This window comes from Fusarium mangiferae (genome assembly GCF_900044065.1).
Source record: "Fusarium mangiferae strain MRC7560 genome assembly, contig: FMAN_scaffold021, whole genome shotgun sequence".
Classification (NCBI taxonomy): domain Eukaryota; kingdom Fungi; phylum Ascomycota; class Sordariomycetes; order Hypocreales; family Nectriaceae; genus Fusarium; species Fusarium mangiferae.
In genome coordinates this window covers 63,041-81,786 of record NW_024573941.1, presented here as the reverse complement: position 1 = coordinate 81,786, position 18,746 = coordinate 63,041, and the positions used below count along the sequence as shown (strand labels likewise).

Sequence of the window (18,746 nt, the reverse complement as noted above, 5' to 3'; positions counted from 1 at the left end):
AACCTTGTCAATCACGAGGACCGTGAGCAACCATTACTGGCACGCGCGCCTGGAAAGTACGACACTCCAAGTTTTATGGCGATCATTTCAGTTATTGGAAGTCTATCGGGAAAAGTTATGGGAGCGGCTTCGACATTTTGTTTTCTCCTCTTCGGCTCGTGTTACGTGGCATCAGATCACTGCGAAATCCAGCGGTCTCTCCATTGAATCTACCGTGTATCGGAGTAATACATACTCTCCACCTGGTAGTTGAGAGGCTATAAGAGTTTCGCATTCCCAGGCCTTCGTTTTCTGTGATGCTAGAAGCTCTCAGTCGCAGGCCTCAAGTTGTCAGTTAACAAATACACAGCTCGTCAGGGAAGACAACAACCATCTGCACCAAACTCAACATGGTAGCCAAAGCAATCGTTTGTATCGTCGCGCTGGCTGCATCCGTGACCGGGTTCGTCCATCCTGGCCTCTTGCACACGTCTCGGGACTTGGAAAGAGCCAAGAATCACGTACTCAAGGGTGATGAGCCATGGACCACAGATTGGCAACTCTTGCTCAACAATAGTCATGCATCACCAACATACGAGCCAGACCCTCAACCCACCATTTACCGCGGCTCGGATGGTACTCACGCGGAAAACTATGGTCGCCTCTACAACGACGCACATGCGGCATATCAGCTTGCCATCCGATGGCACATCCAGGGAGACGGGCAATACGCCGACGCGGCTGTTGCTATTCTCAATGCTTGGTCGTCTACCATGGTGGCCATTGGTGGTAGCAGTGACCGCTTCCTAGCTGCTGGTATCTACGGCTACCAGCTTGCTAATGCAGCAGAGCTTTTGCGTTCGTACAGCGGCTGGAGTGCCTCGGATCAAGACCAGATGAAGACGTTCCTCGAGGATGTCTTCTTCTCAGAAAGTTACAGATTCTTGACAACCCACAACGGGCAAGACGAGTATCATTATGTTAGTTCTCTTTCTATGCGAATTAGCGATGACTTGAATCGAGCTAACAATCGAGTTCCAGTATGCAAACTGGGACTTTTGCAATATCGCCAATATCATGGCAATCGGCGTATTTACTGACAACCAAACGATGTACGACTATGGTAAGAACTACTTCCTTAGCGGAGATGGACGTGGAGCGATCAACAACTTCATCTATAAGAACTATACAGAGTCCGGCAGCGGCAAGATTTTGTCCCAAGGCCAAGAGGCTGGGAGAGACCAGGGCCACGCCACTTTAGACATTTCTCTGCTCGGGGTTGTTATGCAACAAGGGTACAACCAGGGGGATGACTTGTTTGCCACATTGGGAGACGCTGGGCTTCATGCGTAAGTCAACCCCGCTGTCTTAAGCCTTGCATGACCAGTAACTAATATGAATCAAGTTCCGAATATGTCTCCAAGTATAACGTTGGGTACGACGTCCCGTATACGCTGTACGAGAGTTACGAAGGCAATCAGACTGTTATCTCAGCGGATAGCAGGTACACCCATCGTCCAGGTTTTGAGCTTGTCTATGCACACTACAACGATATCAAACATGCCAACGCTTCCTGGACCAAGATGTATCGCGATCAAACTAATGGTAACTCTACCGCTGGAGTTGAAGGCGGAGGCGGCAATTATGGTCCTAACAGTGGAGGCTATGATGTTCTTGGATACGGTACTCTCCTCTATCGCCTCTCGGCTTGAGATTTCGCGCTGCTTCATTCTGCTTGATGGTTGAAGGAGACGAGACGAAGCGGTCGTTTTGGGATAGTATGTAGGAAATTTAGTATTAAATTGTGCGTGACAGATTAAGAACTCTCATTGACATGTTTTAACTACGAATAACACCTGAATGGTTGCTTTACATGTCGAACTGGTTATATTATGAAGGAAGTGACAATGTAAGTCTGGTAAGTTTCTATATCACTTGACGTATAAGTTAAGTATCTCTAGTAGACTACTAGTCGCTCAGCAAGATGGACTGGGTACTCTTCTAGGCGTCAGCCTAATAGACTCAGCTTAGGTCAACCGTCAAGTATCAGTATGACCTATCTCCATACAGTCTTCACCCATTCTTTAAATGTTTGAACAAGGTGTTAGTGAGGTCCTGATGAGCCTGGCCCTGTTAAGAACAATAATGTTCAACTTTTGGTGAGATAATAGTGACATACTACTTTCCAGGTACTATATACTATATAACAACATGTTTACAATAGACAATCTCTCGTCAAGTTCTGCTCCTAAGCCCAACACAACATCCCTTGCTGTAGCTTTCATGCCATTGTATCAGAAGTCGTACCTGAAGTCAGGGTTCTCCTTGTCCGTCAAATCTGCGAACGCATTTAAGTGTCCCAACTGGTCACCCTCAGTTTGCTTGCCACTGTCATCGACTGCAGGAGATGCTTCAAGAGCCGCCTTTCTCTTGTTGGCATTACGGCGAACCAACAAGAGACGAAGGATGACAAGGAAAATGTTGAAGAGAACGTATAGACAGAAATGAGCTGTAAACCCTTTCTCATAACGAGGCGAATCAGACTTTTGGAAGATCTTGGCAACATCAGTAAACATCTTCAAAATGCATGCGGGTGTCAACATACCTGTGGGGCGGTCATGTTGCCAGCAGCCCAAGCCACGAAGGTGATGGCAAGCGTGGTAGACTTCTTTGTCTGGCCGGCAATGTTGCGAGAGATCAGGGAAAAGATCAGGTTTCCCTCGGCGAGATAGAATTGTGTACAGTAAAAGGCGATGAGTAGACCGACGCGGTTCGAAGATGTCGGAGGGATGCTGTAGATGATGGCAGTTCCAATAATAGGAGGGCTGATACATGGGTTAGTACTCAAGTGCTTTGGTCAGAGCCATTTTGTCAACTTACATTGTCCACGCGTGCATCACCCATGCAGTCTGCCCCGTGGCTGTTGCAAGTGTGGCGCTTCCGACCATGACTACGATTGTCACAGCACCCTGGGCAATGTTGAGAAGCTGGGTCTGGAGATAGGTGAATCCGAAGGAGGAAATGATGAGATTCGAGAAGACACCCAGACCGCCGATGATCAGAGTAGAGGTTAGTTGGAGCATAACATAGCACCAAACAATGGGATCCGTGGCTGCTTCGATGGCCTGATACCGTTTGTAAGATTTGTTCTGGATGCCGGTCTCGTTGGCACGAACACGCTCAACCATGAGCCGCTTCTGGTCTTCGTTGAAGCACTTTGCCTTCATGGGAGAATCGGGCAGCCACCAGCCGATGAACACGCCCCAGACACAGGTGAGTAGTCCAAGAACGAGGAATAATAGTTGCCAGGGATAGATAACTCCATCCTTGTAGTGAGACACTCCCCATGCAATGATGCCACCAACCTAGAAGTACTTTTGTTAGTACATGATACCTTGGTGTTATCCTTAGATGGGCCTTCCATACCATGAGCTGAACTCCAGTCATACAGTACCAGAGAGATGTCAAGATGCTTTGTTCCCGCTTCGTGTACCACATACTCGTCCTATCGCACAGTACCATTAGACCGGGAGAGCTGATAAGGGTGGAGGATGTCTATGACTCACATGATGATAAAGGCTGGCTGAACGCATGACTCAAACATACCCAAAAGAAAGCGAACTACCATGAGGCTTGCAAAGTTCTTAGCAGCCGCAGAACAGGCAATCACAACTCCCCAACAGAAGACATTGGTTGCCAAGTACTTGGCAACAGGTAGCTTTTGAAGCAGAAAATTGGTAGGGTATTCGCCAACGAGAACTCCCATGTAGAGGATTGTTCCTAGCCATCTGGAGGGTCAAGTCGTCAGTACGTTGAATGAGCCATCTCATGTTACCCCCATTGCCACGAGATGATGGGCGGTTCTACTTACGAGAACTGCTGTCCGTGGAGATTGGCGTCTTCCTGGATACCCATGACAGACGAAAAGCCAAGCGTGCCCTTGTCCAGAGATTGACAGAAGTATGTTCCGAGCATGCAAGCTAGGATGCGCCTGTTGACTGTCCAGAAAAGCTCCTTGTTTGTCTTGTCGTCAATCTCGATCGGGGCATCTTGGGCATAGTTGGCAGTCTAGAATTGAGATGTTAGAACATTGGCGAAGTAAGCCTCGGGCATATTCTACAGTACCTCAAGATCTGCTGTTGCGGTTTTTTGACCATGGTTGGCAGTTGCCTCAGCAGGAGTGATGGAATCACTATGCTGTACCTCGATTGCTTTAACCATGACGGGCCTTGGGCTTTGATGAAGTGTAGAATATGCCGAGAGTTGATCTAGTCGATGTGTAGTTACTCTGAACACCTGGTGATGAGCAAAAGTGATCGACGAAGACAGGAAGACTTCATATAACTATAACTCGGAGCTGGCGCAGCTCCGATACAATTACAGTACACTGCAAGTGTATAAGTCACAAGTCACAAACAAGAGCTACTGCGGGGAAACGTGGAGGCGGAGGACGGGGGATCTATCGGAACTACGCCCGATGCCCCCACAGACGAGACCGTCGCATCCTCCGCTAGCAGTTGTTCTAACTCGCGACCACGCCACTGGCATACATGGCGTCACAAATGACCCGCCCCCGTTCAGAGCAGCTCTGATGGTGGTGTTTTGGGGCCAATTCTCAGAGCTATCTCCACTGCAGGGATCTGTACCCTGCTAACATGGTTCTCTAAGAAGATTGCGACGAATGAACTATTCTTTGGCTAGATCTGAAGTTGAAGACTAAGTTCTCTCTGTTTATTTAGTGAAGTTGAAGACAATGTATCTACTGAGCACAGCCGGATCAAAGCCAATTCAGTCGTGGCGATCGAACATGGCAATGAAAATGGCCACAGACTATGCAGCCTAGGGCTCTACGTGCTTTTTGTTCTGGTAAGAATGAAAAGCTTTGAGCTTGATATTATTGATGCTAGGATCTTCGCTCGTTCGGAACAAAATTTACCCTCTTACCTGCAGCAGAAATATAGGTTCAGGGGACGATATGAAAAGTATAGATAAAAAGTTAACATTCGTGATTCAAGATACATCTACTCAATCTATGCTAATGACCTCAACGCGTTCATTTCTAGAAGCTTATTTCCAAACAGGACGAAAAAGTAATCAGCATATACAAGCCCATGATCAGCCCAACGACGTGGCGCAAATTCGAAGTTGTTAATAGTCGCTCCGTTGAGGATGGTGTCTCCGAGTCCCGCAGCTGTCTCAACACACTTGACAACAGTGGCACGACCATTTTCCACTGTGGGAATCGTTCCCAGGTCCTGTTTCTGGCTGGCGGCAGGGTTCAAGTGCCTCTCGCAAACAGCATCTACTATCCGCAGGGCATGGTCGAGGTACGGAGATGCCTCGGAGCGATTCTGGAGGGATTGATGGATAAGCAGCATGCCGTAAGCAGCGACCATGGCTGCGCTTGTGTCTGGGGGTTGCGTAGCAGCAGACTCGTCCTGCGCGTCAAAGTCCCATGGCGGAATATGTGTATCGGGTAATCTCCTCAAGAAGTAATCGGCACAGTTCTTGGCCGTGTCAAGAAAAGAGCTCTCGCCGCTCCATTCATAAGACTTTGCGAACCCTGCAATGGCCCATGCCTGACCTCGCGACCAACATGATGTATGACTGTAGCCCTGGTTTGTAAGACGTTCTTTGAGAGCGCCGGTCGAGGGGTCGAAGTTGGCAACGTGGTAGCTTGACCAGTCGGCACGAATAAGGTACTCTCTCGATGTGCGAGCATGGGCCATGGCAATGTCGAAGAATCGGGTCGAGTCAGCTTGGGAAGAGGCCTCGGATGCCGCCCAGAAGAGGAGGTCGAGGTTCATCATGTTGTCCTATTCAGTCAGCAATGCTCGTCTGGCCATGAGAAGTCGTTTTTCGGACATCAAACTTACAATGATAACAAGAAAGTCCTTGCTTGGGTCTGTGAACGAATACACCTTTGTCTGGCAGACATCCCATGATCGCATGCAGCCGACCTTGTCCGAGAAACGGTCGGCTAGGGTGTTGGCGCCCGTCATCAATGTGTCTAACGCCTTGAGATCACGATGTAGGTCCCACTGCAAACGAGCCCAGGGGCAAATCATGAATCCCAGATCGTGCGTACCCATGAGAGACCCGTTTTGGTGAAGACTCTCGGTCCACCACTTTGAGGCATATCTAGCAATGACTTATCAGCAACGTGTGTTGGCTACAAATAGGTAAGAGAGTAGTACTCAAGCTGAATCGTGTGAGGAAAGTCTGGCTTCGGTCGAGAAAGGCCAAGAAGTCGCAGTTCGGTTTGGAATTTCTTTCTACGCTCCATGATCAGGTAGAGCAACCCCGGAAAGAAGCCCGAGGTCCAGAACGAAGCATCTCTGTAGACATATTCAGTGCTTCCTGGCTTGGTATATTCCGGGAACCAGGTAGGCGGCTCTGGCTGGTTTGGGTGTTAGATTTTCACTATAATTTTCACTCTAAGCTGCAAATGACATACCATGTTGAGGCTTCTCTCAGCGACGGCCCATATCTTCATCTCAACAGACGGGGAGTAAAGAAGTTCAAGATGCTTGTATTCACTGGATAGAGATTTCTTCACGTCGGCTTTTGTTCTCTCCGTCCCATTTCTCTTCGCACCATTTGTGTATTGGCTTTCCGAAATCTAGAAGAATAATGGTGAGCAACTGCCGCAATACTCAATAAATCAAGGATGCGCACAGGAAGTTTACGCTTCGTCGCCAAGATTTGGTTAGGCTGCATCGTTTCTGAGAGCTTCATCGTTGCAAGGTATAGGGCGCTAGGCACGGTGGGAATCAAGGTAAAGTAACAGATGCAGAAAAAAACAATGAGTTGCTTATTGCAAATAGGGTCGTTATTTCAAGACTGCAAATTAATTTGTCTCAAAGAATGCTTACTCAGTTGATAGCTGGAGATGCATGATAATCTAACTTAGACCGGAGAAGATGTCGGATAATTTCCCGTAAGCTGGGGTGAGTCTCCATGATGATGCCCTTCCACGTAAGACCCACTGCAACTCGTGCTTACGTTTTTGATATTCAGTGAATTGGTTTCAGGCTTTACCGTATACAGCAGAGCCCGACTTTTTGGTCTGCCATGATGTCGGAAAAGGTCTCGGGCCTTTTCCGAAGATGCATGCCAGCCCTATCATGTGTACCAAGACCACCATTATACATACTACGATGCATAGGCTGTAGGCAAAAGACTCCACAAGCCTATCCCGGAACCTGTGTCCGCCGTTTGGCCTATTCAATACTCCGTACTGTGGTGGTAATCAACCCCAATTATATTACGGGGCTACGCTGATTATTTTAAGATATCAGGCATTGGATCTTCCTTCAGACAACATATCTAAGTAACTGCCATGTATCCATTAACTCGTTTTTTGTGCGGTTGGATTGTGTTGTTCCAACCAGTGGCTCAAGCCATCTGGAACCCCATCATTAGTGGTTGGAATCCAGATCCTGCGATCCTGACCGTGGGCGACGATTACTACATCGCCACTTCCTCTTTCGAGTACTGGCCCGGCATTCCCATATATCACAGTAAACTCCCAACCCATTCTTTCATCGAGCCAGATTTGCTGATTGATTCTAAGGCAAGGACCTATCCAATTGGACGATCAAGTCTCATGCTTTGACAAGGCCAGAGCAGCTGCAGCTCTATGGGACGCCCACTGGAGCAGGTAAATAACACGTTCCAATTCTCATTTGCTACGCAAGATATCTGACTCTAATGGACAGGGGCCTGGGCGCCAAGTCTCTCTTTCATCGATGGCAAGTTCTGGCTTTCAGCAATGACGCGTTGGACCTATGATCCTGTGGCCCGTGTATGGCCTCGTGTCTGGTTCATCTCCTCGGAAAACCTCGTTAACTGGTCTGACCCTGTCTGGGCCGAGCCATGGGGCATCGACCCTGAGCTTTTCCAGGACCCTGTGACCAAGAAGACCTACCTCAACCTCATGGCCCCCAACAACAATAAAGATCGACTCTGGGGTATCTCCCAGTGCGAGGTATCTCTGGCATCTGGAAATTGCGTAGGACCCTATGTTAGTCTATGGAACGGGACGTTGCCACATAATTCGACAGCCAGACCCGAAGGACCCAAGATGTATTACAAGGATGAGTGGTATTATCTCCTGATCGCTGAAGGTGGGTGTGTTTGAGTCTTTCTCGATCAAAATAAAAGTTAATGCTCCTCAGGCGGTACGGATCAGCTACATCGATCGACCATCGCAAGAAGCAAGACTCCCTCTGGTCCATTTGTTGCCGGGCCACACAACCCTCTGCTATACAACGGTCAATGGGGTTTTGACAATCTCACCGTCCAGTCCACTGGTCATGCTACCCTAACAAAGACGAACGACGGACTATGGTATGCGACGTTCCTAGCTCGCCGCAACATCAACGGATCATCTCCTCTTGGTGCGTTCGCCTCTTCAGATATTCGTTGATGAATTCCTAACCATGAGAAGGCCGAGAGACATTCATGGTCAATGTTGACTGGAAGGATGAGTGGCCAGTCTTCAATCAAGGCGATCCTGTTCTGCTCAGCAAGCAAATAAAGCCAGAGGTTGGTCCAAGACAGGTTCCTCGACAATGGGTCGACGACTTTTCTCGTACTAAACTCGACCCATCATGGTATCAACTTCGAGTACCGTATACCAAGAATTACAAGTTAGAGAAAGGTAAATTGGTGCTGAAACCTAACGTCTTCGGTCTCAGTGACCGTGATACCCCAGCGGCGTTGTTACGCAAGCAGAAGTCGCTCAACATGACCTTCTCAGCCGAACTCTCCAGCTTCAAGGGGGATCTGGGCCCAAGAAACAGGATCGGGATTTCTTCATACCTTTCCGAGTTTCAGCATCAAGATATCGGTGTTCGAGGATGTGTTAATGCCACCGGTATTTGTATCTACACTGAGCTCAACAAGAATGGCACCCAGGAGGTGAGTGGCCATTTCAATGTATATGTGAGTCCATTGCTAATTGCGACAGTATTGGCAAACTCCACTCAACCAAACGAGCGGTCTTGCTGGTGGTTTCAGGCTACACATCCAGGCTGAACCCCTCAAATACCGGCTAGGTTACAGTTTCGGAAAGGAGGCCCCTGTTTACGTGACGTCAATCGCGTCGTCCTGGCAAGCTTTTGCTCCGCCAAACTGGTTTGTGTTTTCGGGCGCATCTTGGGCGATATTTGCAACTGGGGATGGAGAGCCCTGGCCTCACAATGGACCCCAAGTTGGATTCAACGAGGTCAGGGAGACTTTTCACGAGGAGAACATTCCTGATTATGATCGATGGTGAAGGTGATAGGCCAAATCTGATGCTGATTTATTCTTGTATTTTTAATTCGCCTTTGTCTCCTTATATATAAGCATCTTTGCCTTGGACCCTTAGTTTCTGGCCCTTATTATAACCAGTAGATGTGCTGACTAGCCAATTGCACCAGTGAGCTTGAGAATGGTGCTTTGAGTTGGGGGGCTGTAATTAGCCAGGTGAAGCTAACCGAGATGAGATTGGTTTATCTTTGGAGATTGGATCCAGATAAGGAAATGACGCTAAGATAAGCCTGGCTCCACTGGTGTTACCCATGGTTTCTCCGAAAAAACCATAGTTCGTTCCAATCCTAACCAACTATCTTATAGTTATTATTTTTCCTTTTGGCTTAATATTACAAGTTAGAGTAAATCTTCACGTTAAATTAAAAAATTTAAAATAGCAAAATAGATCTAGTTAATTTAATTTTATATACTATATTACTTATATAAATTGTTATTAACAGAAGTGGCTTCTTGCTATAACTTTACTAAAAAGAAATCTAAAATTGCAATAATACCCTACACTCAGCAGATTGACCGGCGACGGATTAGATTACGGACTTGCTCCGACGAGCCCGCTTTACTGTTTCCTACCTCATTTAAGCGACCCAATTATACTCTAGGACAATCTCCACTCGAGCCATGGATCACAAACCCCATTAAGTCTAGCACTAGAAGTCACATTATCTCATTTCATATTGTTAAGTCACATGCATATAAAGATTTTCAGAGTGATAAAGAAAAGGTTGTAATGAATGTAATTGCAAGATAAACAGCAATCAAGATAAGCTAAGTAGTAGAATAGTTTCATTGGTAAAGATGTTTGAAATACAACATATGGTGATACTCTTGTTGTTGAGCGGCTGTCGGGCGCATCTCCGAGACCTATCCCGATCCCGATACCCAATGAGATCATACAGACTCTTCTCCACGAACACTAAACTCCAACGAGGGTGACGTGACGTGACATGCCCCATGGGGCCCCGCCACTCGTTATGATTGATTGTCTCTGCCGTCTCGCATGTTCGCAACACGCCGCGTGCACATCAAAGCTTATCAGCGCTGCTTTATCGCGACCAGCAGATTCCAAACATGAGCTTCCAGCCCTACTCAGAGCAAGATAACGATGAAGAGTCATCGCCCCGACCCAATGGAGTCCATTCAGACGAACCTCGGCCTGAGAAACGCAAGCGCACCAGCAAAGACGACCCCCAAGGACCTTCGTGTTCCCTATGCCGCAGGCGAAAGGCCAAGTGCTCAAGAGATCAACCATGCGGGACCTGTATCAAGCTCGGTAAATCTCACGCATCCTTATAACTTGACCGACTGACATGTTGAAGGTGCCGAATGCATATACGACCAGGAAAAGTCAAAGCCGGGCATGCGAGCGGGGGCTATTGAGACATTGACTCAGCGTGTAGGTAGGCAGCAAAGCGACTTCACATATTCAATCCTTGTAGCTGACTTACTTGCCGGTAGCGACGCTGGAAAACATGTTTGTTGGCCAGGGTGTTCTCTGGCAGCAGATCTGGAACAGTATCAATAAGCCAAATAACCAGCAGTACGGGCAAACACCAGACTCGCATCCGGAAGTTTCAATCCAGCAGATGGCATCAGATGTCCGAAGACATCTCACCGAATTGCCACTATCGGAAATCGGTCAACAGGTGGATTCGGTAGGGGAAGGAATTCAGCCAGGAAGCACATTCGATGCAACAAATACGCACCAGTCAAAAAATAATTCCGGTCTTCAACACCAGGTTAACCTGGGTACCCTCCCTCCAGACGATCTAGTGGACTCAATGGTCAACATATACTTCAGCCAGATGCATCCTTGGATACCAATGCTACATGAGCCGACATTTCGAGGGCTGCTCTCCAATCCTTCTGGAAGAGCGCGAGTATCGACAATACTCCACGCTATAGTATCTCTCTGTATACGATTCTCAGATGATCCACGGCTCCAGAGCGCCCCAGAACTCCGTGCTCAGTACTCCACCAGCTGCCGCCAGACAGTCATACTTGCGAGTATGGAGTCCTTTTCGGTCGAGAACTTGCAAGCAATGACCATTTGTGCATTTGACATTATTGGTAGCGGCAGAGGTCCCTCGGCATGGTCCATAGTCGGCAGCATGTCTAGAACCGTTGAACAACTACGCCTCAGCACGGAGGAGGAGGAGACCCAGTCACATCAGTCCAGGTCAAAGGCTCTAATCGAGAGAGTGGCGTTTCTCCCCCCAGCGGCAACGTGGGCCGAAGTAGAAGAGCGGCGCCGCATCTTCTGGAATGTCTTCCTCATGGACCGCTTCTGCAGTATCTGTACCGGATGGAACCTCTCATTAACTAGTGCTGACGTCACGAGGAGGTTGCCCTGCGAGGGCGCTATATGGGAAACTGGAGAACCAAGCCAGACTCCTACTCCCTATTTTGGAATCTCGACCCGGTCCCATGACCGTGAGAAAGATTATTTGCCAGCGACTCGCGATACCGAAGATGGCCAGGCTTCTTTAGGAGGCTTCGCGTTTTGTATAGAGGCGACGGAGAGTCTGAGCCTTGTCACGTCGTTCTTTCTCCAATACCGAGTTGACTTTAAAGAGGTACATGAAGTACAGAGGTGGCTTATGAGGTTTAAGCAGTTGGACTTGCGACTCGTACAGTATGGATCCCTTTACACCTAAACGATGAGAGATTGAGCTGACAAGATCAGATGGAAATTCTTTCTCCCTGAGAAATGGCGCAAGGCATGCCAATTCAACAATGACGGCAACTTGGATCCCAACCTAGTCCTTGCGCACATAGCACACAACACTGCCGTTGTCCTCCTACACCAGGGCTTAGCATATCCACCAGCCGAATGGCAGTCTCTTCCTGTCAGACTACCTTCTGCCTCCAGTGCAGAAACCTGTCAGGTCGCAGCTGATGAGGTTGCCACAATCGCAGAGCAGTTCCTTGGCCACTCACATGTACTCATCAGTCCTCAGTTTTCGTTTTGTCTCTTCGTGTGCGGCAAGATGCTGCTGACTCATGCCGCATACTACCAATCCACCCTCACCTCATCTTTTAATTCGATCATAGCGAGCCTCGAGGAGATATCTCGTAGGTGGAACGGGGACCAGCCTGCGGCCCGAGCCAATCTGGCCTCTAAATTCTGCTCGCGCCTCAAGAAGGCTCGCATCGAAGGTTCCGGTTCAGTCGATATCCGGGAAGCTTTTTCTGAGAAGCAAGACGCCATTCCTTCATTGAGAAATGCGGATGTTAGCTTTCGCAGTACAGGACTTCAGAGAATGAGCACTTCGAATGAAGCAGCATTACCAGGCGCATTAGATGGAGAAATAGGGATTAATGGTACTCAGACGGAGTCGCCCGAGAGCATTTCTCTGGCTTTCCCGCCGCTTCCGCTGTCATTTCAGATGGGCAACGCCACTCACGATTCAATATTCGCCGCGCAGGCCAAGCCGGGTAATGACATGGGAGAAGTGGTCGGTGCGGATATGAATATGGCAGGGAATTGCCTCGATTTCTATGATCTCTCAGAGCAGACGTTTCTTCCGTCAGAGCGGGTTAGTATGCTGAGTCGCTCGTATATTGGAGACTGATGTGAAGTTATGAATATGAGCTTGCCCTGAAAGAACCAGCAGAGTTGTCTTCGTGGTGAATGATGTGCTCTAAGATATCGTCTTGGAAAATCCTGGCTGTATGCTATTGAAGCATGTCCCGCGTCGTGTAGATTATCTAATACATAGTCATAGATAGGCTGATCGTCTTTTTCGATCTGACCTGCTTAGACCAGAGGCCCGTCCCCAGCTGGGAACCACTTGGCGTGAAAACAAAGTTGGACAAATCTACTGGCCACATCGACTTCTTTATTTTCTAGAAAATGATAAGGATGATAAGGCTATAGACAAAAAGCGGGGTCTACTATCCGCGTGCGGGCTTTTGCAACCAACCCCCGTCGGCCAAGCTGTCGGACTCACCCCGAAGTCCACCTCCATAAAGGTACTATAGAGTATAGACTCATGATAAGAGTTTAAAGGGCATACCAGTTTCCAGATCGAGATTCGTTGCATTGAAGCTACTTTCAACACCGAAGTGCCATGGACGACTTATCCCGTAGGCTTGATGCCTTTGGCCCTGCCATTCAAGAGTTGATGAAGCTTGGTGGCACGCCAGGCTTGAGTCTCTCGGTCGCAACCAAGAACCAGCCTGTCTATCATGCAAACTACGGCTTCCGAGACCTCCAGAAAAGACTTCCTGTTACAGAAGAGACAATATTCCCAGTATGTTCACTCGCTAAAGGCCTGTCAGCCGCGGCCATGGGCATATTGGTCGACCAAGGCATTGCGTCGTGGGAGATGCTTGTCAAAGACGCAACACCCTCTTTCCATCCCAACGACACTTATTTGTATAATAACACAACACTAGCAGATATTTACAGCCACAGCAGTGGTATGTCATCATGCGGAAACCTGGTTGGTGGTTGTGAGGGCAACATCTTGATCGGCAAAGATGACTGCATGCGGGTCGTCAACCAGCAGACACTGGTCCCCGCGCACCTCGGCTCATTTGCGTACAATAGCACTGCTTATGATGCCTGTGATGAGAGCTTCAGAAGCCTCAGCGGTAATTCTCTGGACGACTTCCTCCAGCAGCAGGTCTTCACTGCGCTCGGCTTGCGAAGGTCCTTTATGAAACCCCAACCCAGCGACACAGATAACGTGACAAAGTCTTACAACGCCTTGGATGATGGTACACCATGGTGCATACCAGGACCCAAGCTTGGTGAGGATGGTATCGGCTGCGGTTCGGGTGGACTCCGGTCTTGCGCTGCGGACTTGATTAAGCTCTACACCTGCTTCGTACAGAGTTTCAACCATGAGCGTCAGTCAGGTCAAACATCTACACCAGGCTCCCCTCTGAAGCAGGTGTCGAAGATCATGTCTCCTCACGTGCCAATGCTCTCGACTGGAAGGGAAGAAGTGTCTTACGGACTGGGATGGGCTCGTGTGCAGCTGCCCAGCACCTTGGGACATATTGGCCTGAACGGCCGGCTGATGCCGAAGGGAATGCCGATCATCGGAAAAGGAGGAGAGGAAGAGCTGATATTATACCATCAAGGCACGCTCCCAGGCGCTCTTGCGGTTGTTGTACTGATTCCCCGTACGGAGAGCGTGGTGTTGGTCATGGGCAACAGCCTCTCACTTACTGATGTGCCTGACTGGGTGTCACAAATGGTGCTTGAGGAAATCATTGGCGTTCCGATCAAGGATCGCACCGATTTTATTTCGCACGCGAAGACGTCTATCGCTATCAACTTGGGATGGTATGACCGAATTGCTCTAGGTCTGGTGGAGGGCCAACCGGAGACCATCAACCCTCACAAACCATTGGACAAATACGTGGGAGAATACATCGACCAGAGCCGTGTGTTCAGCGTCGTGGTCACTTTGAAAGAGAGAGTGCTCTTTTGGGCTTTCCAGGGAATGGACTCGGAAAGGTACACGCTGACGCATTACGATGGCGATACTTTTACGTGGTTGCAACCACGGAACGATTTGTCGCGCCGTGGTAGATGGGTATTAGGAAATGATAATGATCCGTCATTCTGGAAGGTAGAGTTTGGTGTCAATGAACATGGCAGTGTAAACACGGTGCTTTGGCGTCACGACCCCTCGCTGGATCCCATTGTCTATTCTAGATAGTGGCAAACAATGAAATCCATTCGCGCGCGCAGTCTATCTACCATGTCTTTATAATCTACTCAGTAATTCCAAGCTACTTAGGCAATATATTTAGAATATATTCATATGCCGTCTGGAAACATATATCATGCATGCTGAAATACTGAATCTGACTCTAAGGAATGAGCAAGATGCACTGCTTCAAGAGGGACCAGCGTATGTCCTCTCAATCAACACATGCACGCTATTTTAGAAGGTATACTTCACACATGCTACGGTAAGGTCAATGAATCAAAGGATGCCCACCCATTCACCATGAATACCGAAACTTAGGCCGGATGCCGAGAGTAAACAAAGTTCTGGCACACTTCAGTTGACAGTATGACATATTTGGCATAATGGTTTTGGCTTTTCACGCTCATTTCGTTTGCAGTCTTCTGTATTTTGTCCTATGCTCAAAGCTCCCCAGCACTCTACGAGAGGCGTTATTGCCTGTCTGGCCAATATCAACAGACGTTACTCGAATTACGTTTCGAGCTCCATGGGCAAGCGTTATGTGCTGCTGGCTTCGGAAAAGATTCTAATAGCTGTGGCGGCACGCTCAGGGCTTGAAGCCATGAGACGACATGCCCAATCGTTTCCAATTATGACCTGATAGAAGCTTCGACTAACTCAGTAGCAAATGAGGCCCATGAATCGGCAAGAATTGATCGCTTGTAGGAGCTGCTCCGACGCTTTCTCCGATGTCATGCCACTAGTGCGAGACCCAACGCCCCCCAGGTTTTCCCCGCATTCTGAAAGAGTCAAGGGCGGAGCTGAATCCGAAATTCGCCAGGGCTGGAATTATCTGTAATTGCCTGCGTTCTATATATTGGCGATCTGCACCTGCATACAAGCAGCTATGCCTCAGTAACAGATTTGACAGTTGTCGCTTCTTACAAGTTCCAGGCTTCCACTTGTTCGATCCTGCCGATAGCCCCTGTTCGATTTCATAAACATGAACGATCCGAACGACGCCAAGAGGGAAATGGCTGATGTGGAAGAATTCGAAGGCCTTGTCCTCGCCGATGTCATCCCCAAACTGGACAAGTGGTGGTTTCAGTACCCCAACCTACGCAAGCTGAATTTGCTTCTGCTCAGTGCCTTTCTGGCCCAATTTACCTGCGGATTCGACGGCAGCATGCTGAACGGCATGCAGTCTTTGCCTCTCTGGCGGGAAGCATTTGGCGACCCAGTATGTTTCTCTCTGGTGACCCAATTGTCTAGTCTGAGACACTAACATGTGAGATGATAGACAGGTGCTAACCTCGGAACTCTTGTTAATGCGATTAATATTGGTGTTCTTGTATCGGCCCTATTTTCCTCTCAGCTGTGCGAGATTTTCGGGCGGAAAAAACCGATTACGCTAGGCACTTTCTTGATCATCGTCGGTTCTGCCCTTCAGGGCGGTGCCCAGAGCCTGGGCATGTTTATTGCCGGCCGAATCATCATTGGACTGGGAACTGGCATCGTCGCTGTGGCTGCTCCTCAGTTGATGACAGAAGTCGCCTACCCGACTCATCGCGGGAAAATGGTGTCTCTATACATGACACAATGGGTTGTCGTAAGTGGTCAAAGTCCTTTTTGGCACTGATAGTCCTGAGCCTCTAGCAATAATACTGATATGTTATACCCACCAGGGCTATCTCGTTGCTGCTTGGACAACATTTGGCACGTTCAAGATGAACTCTTCCTGGAGCTGGAGACTACCCAGTCTGTTGCAGGGCGTTCCAGCCATCCTGCAACTGGTTCTTAGCTTTTGGGTCCCTGAGTCTCCACGCTGGCTCGTGTACAAGGATCGGCGAGATGAAGCTTTGAGTGTGCTCTCTCAGTATCACTCGTGCGGCGACCACGACTCTCGCTTAGTGCGCTTCGAGTTACTCGAGATCGAAGCCACCCTAGAAGAAGAAAAGAAGCACAAGGCGATCCAGTGGTCCGAGTTTATCCGGACCAGTGGCAACCGCAAGCGCCTCTGGATCTTACTCTTCATGGGTTTTGCTGCTCAGTTGTCGGGCCTGGGACTGACCGGCTATTACCTGACCAAGATCTTGAACAGCATTGGCGTGACTAATGCCAACACGCAACTTCTTATTAATGCAATCGCTGCTGTTTGGCAGCTGTGTTGCTCTGTTTTCTTTGCTATGCTTATTGATCGAGTCGGCCGACGCGGTCTGATCACATTCGGGATTACTACCATGTTGGTTGTCTTCATAGTATGGACCATCTGTTCTGCCCTCAACGAGGAACGCCACTTTTCCGATCGACCTCTGGCGCTCGCCGTCGTTGCCATGATCTTTCTGTTCCAGGTCGGCTACCAACCCTTTGCCATCTCGACCGTTCCCTACGTCGTTGAGTGTTCTCTCTACTCGTTGCGCTCAAAGACAGCTATGATCTTCCAGTTCTGTGGCTACTCGGCTAGTTTCTTCACAGGCTACGTCAACCCCGTCGCCTTGGACCGCATCGGCTGGCGTTACTACATCTTTGCGTGTGCTGTTCTCGGCGTTGAAACTGTTTTTGCTTGGTGGTACCTGCCTGAGACGAAGGGTAAAGGTCTTGAGGAGATTGGCCAGATCTTTGACGGTGATGAGCTTTTGACTGGTACGCAAGCCATTACTAAAAAGCGCGAGGAGAGATACCGGGCATTTGACGAGATTAGCCTTCGTGAGCGCAAGAATCTTGGTGCAAGTCACATTGAGAAAGGGGCGAATGATGCATGAGGGATGGTGAAGATAGCCTTACTGTGCTGAATGAGCTGCTCTCGTTTGTTAATCCTATCTACAAATTGCTGCCGTGGGCTATTACAAATCCCTCTTCTGTTTTCAGATAATAACTATATTTATAAACTTAGAGCTTACTTTTAAGACCTAGTACCATCCATTCCGCCCTTGCTCTAGTATATTCCTTACCATCCTTGCCCTTGATAGAAGTTGAAACAAAATAGCTCCCATTATCTGAGATTTCCCCTATGGTCACTATTACCTGCACGTTGGCAGGAACTCTTAGAGGGCGCAGATACTGCACTGTCATTTCCTTGGTCGCCAGCATACACTTTGTGAGATCTACCATCCCAGGGTTTATCTTTGGTGACCATCGGCCCGGTGGATCAGCTGGTATCAAACCTGCCTGTATGCGAGAATTAAGGACTCCGAGAGCCCCTGCGCAATCGTCGATTAGAGTTGCCTGGATGCCGCCGTGGCATAAGTTGCTAAAGCCGCAAAGTCCTTTGTCTAAGGTGTAAAATACCGAGCAGGTGGAGAGCGGGAGCCAAGGCTTTGTTGCACTTGTGGCTGGAGGCTTGAGTGTAGAAGGATTTGGCAGAATGACGATGCTTCGGGATATGGTTGACGAAGAGTTGAGCGTCTTGCGGAAAAGATCACCGGTGGCTCCGTCTGTTTCTTTATCTATGCGCGGTAATGCAATAAGGTTTTGTTGATCCATCTCTTGACGACACCAGGGAATGCTCATGAAGTGATCCACCTGGGCCTGTGCACCAGGCATTACACGCAAATTGGTCATATCGATAAATAGAGGTTATGTATTCGATTGTTATGGAGGCTCCGGGTCGGCCTGTGGCTTTGTGTAAGAGTAATAGACGGATCGAAGTATAAAAGAGGATTGGGTTTGTAAATAAAAAGTACGGAGTAGGAACAAAACGAAATCCCCTTTCTATAACGAGAGGGAAGCAACCACATGTCATGTCCAATTAAGGCATTACAAAACAGCAAGAGGGGTCTGTTGTCGGCCGACCCTAGC

General features: G+C 48.6%; 8 protein-coding genes across 8 annotated transcripts; 5 read left to right on the top strand and 3 right to left on the bottom strand.

The window, feature by feature from the left end:
* Nucleotides 1-389: 389 nt before the first annotated feature.
* Nucleotides 390-1,691, top strand: FMAN_09746 (uncharacterized protein; the record flags this gene model as incomplete). The annotated part of the gene is made up of 3 exons (XM_041825359.1): nt 390-959; nt 1,021-1,328; nt 1,385-1,691. The coding sequence occupies 3 exons, from the start codon at nt 390-392 to the stop codon at nt 1,689-1,691; spliced, it is 1,185 nt and encodes a 394-aa protein (XP_041690748.1).
* Nucleotides 1,692-2,273: 582 nt separating this feature from the next.
* Nucleotides 2,274-4,200, bottom strand: FMAN_09747 (uncharacterized protein; the record flags this gene model as incomplete). The annotated part of the gene is made up of 7 exons (XM_041825358.1): nt 2,274-2,534; nt 2,585-2,804; nt 2,860-3,344; nt 3,406-3,484; nt 3,546-3,767; nt 3,851-4,047; nt 4,105-4,200. The coding sequence occupies 7 exons, from the start codon at nt 4,198-4,200 to the stop codon at nt 2,274-2,276; spliced, it is 1,560 nt and encodes a 519-aa protein (XP_041690747.1).
* Nucleotides 4,201-5,009: 809 nt separating this feature from the next.
* FMAN_09748 (uncharacterized protein) lies at nt 5,010-6,717 on the bottom strand (the record flags this gene model as incomplete). Its single annotated transcript, XM_041825357.1, has 5 exons — nt 5,010-5,795; nt 5,856-6,120; nt 6,177-6,379; nt 6,437-6,601; nt 6,658-6,717. 5 exons carry the CDS (start codon nt 6,715-6,717, stop codon nt 5,010-5,012), a joined length of 1,479 nt encoding a protein of 492 aa, XP_041690746.1.
* Nucleotides 6,718-7,321: 604 nt separating this feature from the next.
* FMAN_09749 (putative xylan 1,4-beta-xylosidase) lies at nt 7,322-9,262 on the top strand (the record flags this gene model as incomplete). Its single annotated transcript, XM_041825356.1, has 6 exons — nt 7,322-7,502; nt 7,556-7,642; nt 7,701-8,108; nt 8,160-8,381; nt 8,432-8,904; nt 8,954-9,262. 6 exons carry the CDS (start codon nt 7,322-7,324, stop codon nt 9,260-9,262), a joined length of 1,680 nt encoding a protein of 559 aa, XP_041690745.1.
* A 1,106-nt stretch (nt 9,263-10,368) lies between these two features.
* On the top strand, nt 10,369-12,872 carry FMAN_09750 (uncharacterized protein; the record flags this gene model as incomplete). The annotated part of the gene is made up of 4 exons (XM_041825354.1): nt 10,369-10,570; nt 10,617-10,697; nt 10,756-11,932; nt 11,984-12,872. 4 exons carry the CDS (start codon nt 10,369-10,371, stop codon nt 12,870-12,872), a joined length of 2,349 nt encoding a protein of 782 aa, XP_041690744.1.
* A 498-nt stretch (nt 12,873-13,370) lies between these two features.
* On the top strand, nt 13,371-14,975 carry FMAN_09751 (uncharacterized protein; the record flags this gene model as incomplete). Its single annotated transcript, XM_041825353.1, has 1 exon — nt 13,371-14,975. The coding sequence occupies one exon, from the start codon at nt 13,371-13,373 to the stop codon at nt 14,973-14,975; it is 1,605 nt and encodes a 534-aa protein (XP_041690743.1).
* Nucleotides 14,976-15,981: 1,006 nt separating this feature from the next.
* On the top strand, nt 15,982-17,710 carry FMAN_09752 (uncharacterized protein; the record flags this gene model as incomplete). Its single annotated transcript, XM_041825352.1, has 3 exons — nt 15,982-16,188; nt 16,249-16,557; nt 16,634-17,710. The coding sequence occupies 3 exons, from the start codon at nt 15,982-15,984 to the stop codon at nt 17,708-17,710; spliced, it is 1,593 nt and encodes a 530-aa protein (XP_041690742.1).
* A 127-nt stretch (nt 17,711-17,837) lies between these two features.
* Nucleotides 17,838-18,431, bottom strand: FMAN_09753 (uncharacterized protein; the record flags this gene model as incomplete). The annotated part of the gene is made up of 1 exon (XM_041825351.1): nt 17,838-18,431. The coding sequence occupies one exon, from the start codon at nt 18,429-18,431 to the stop codon at nt 17,838-17,840; it is 594 nt and encodes a 197-aa protein (XP_041690741.1).
* Between the last annotated feature and the right edge of the window lie 315 nt (nt 18,432-18,746).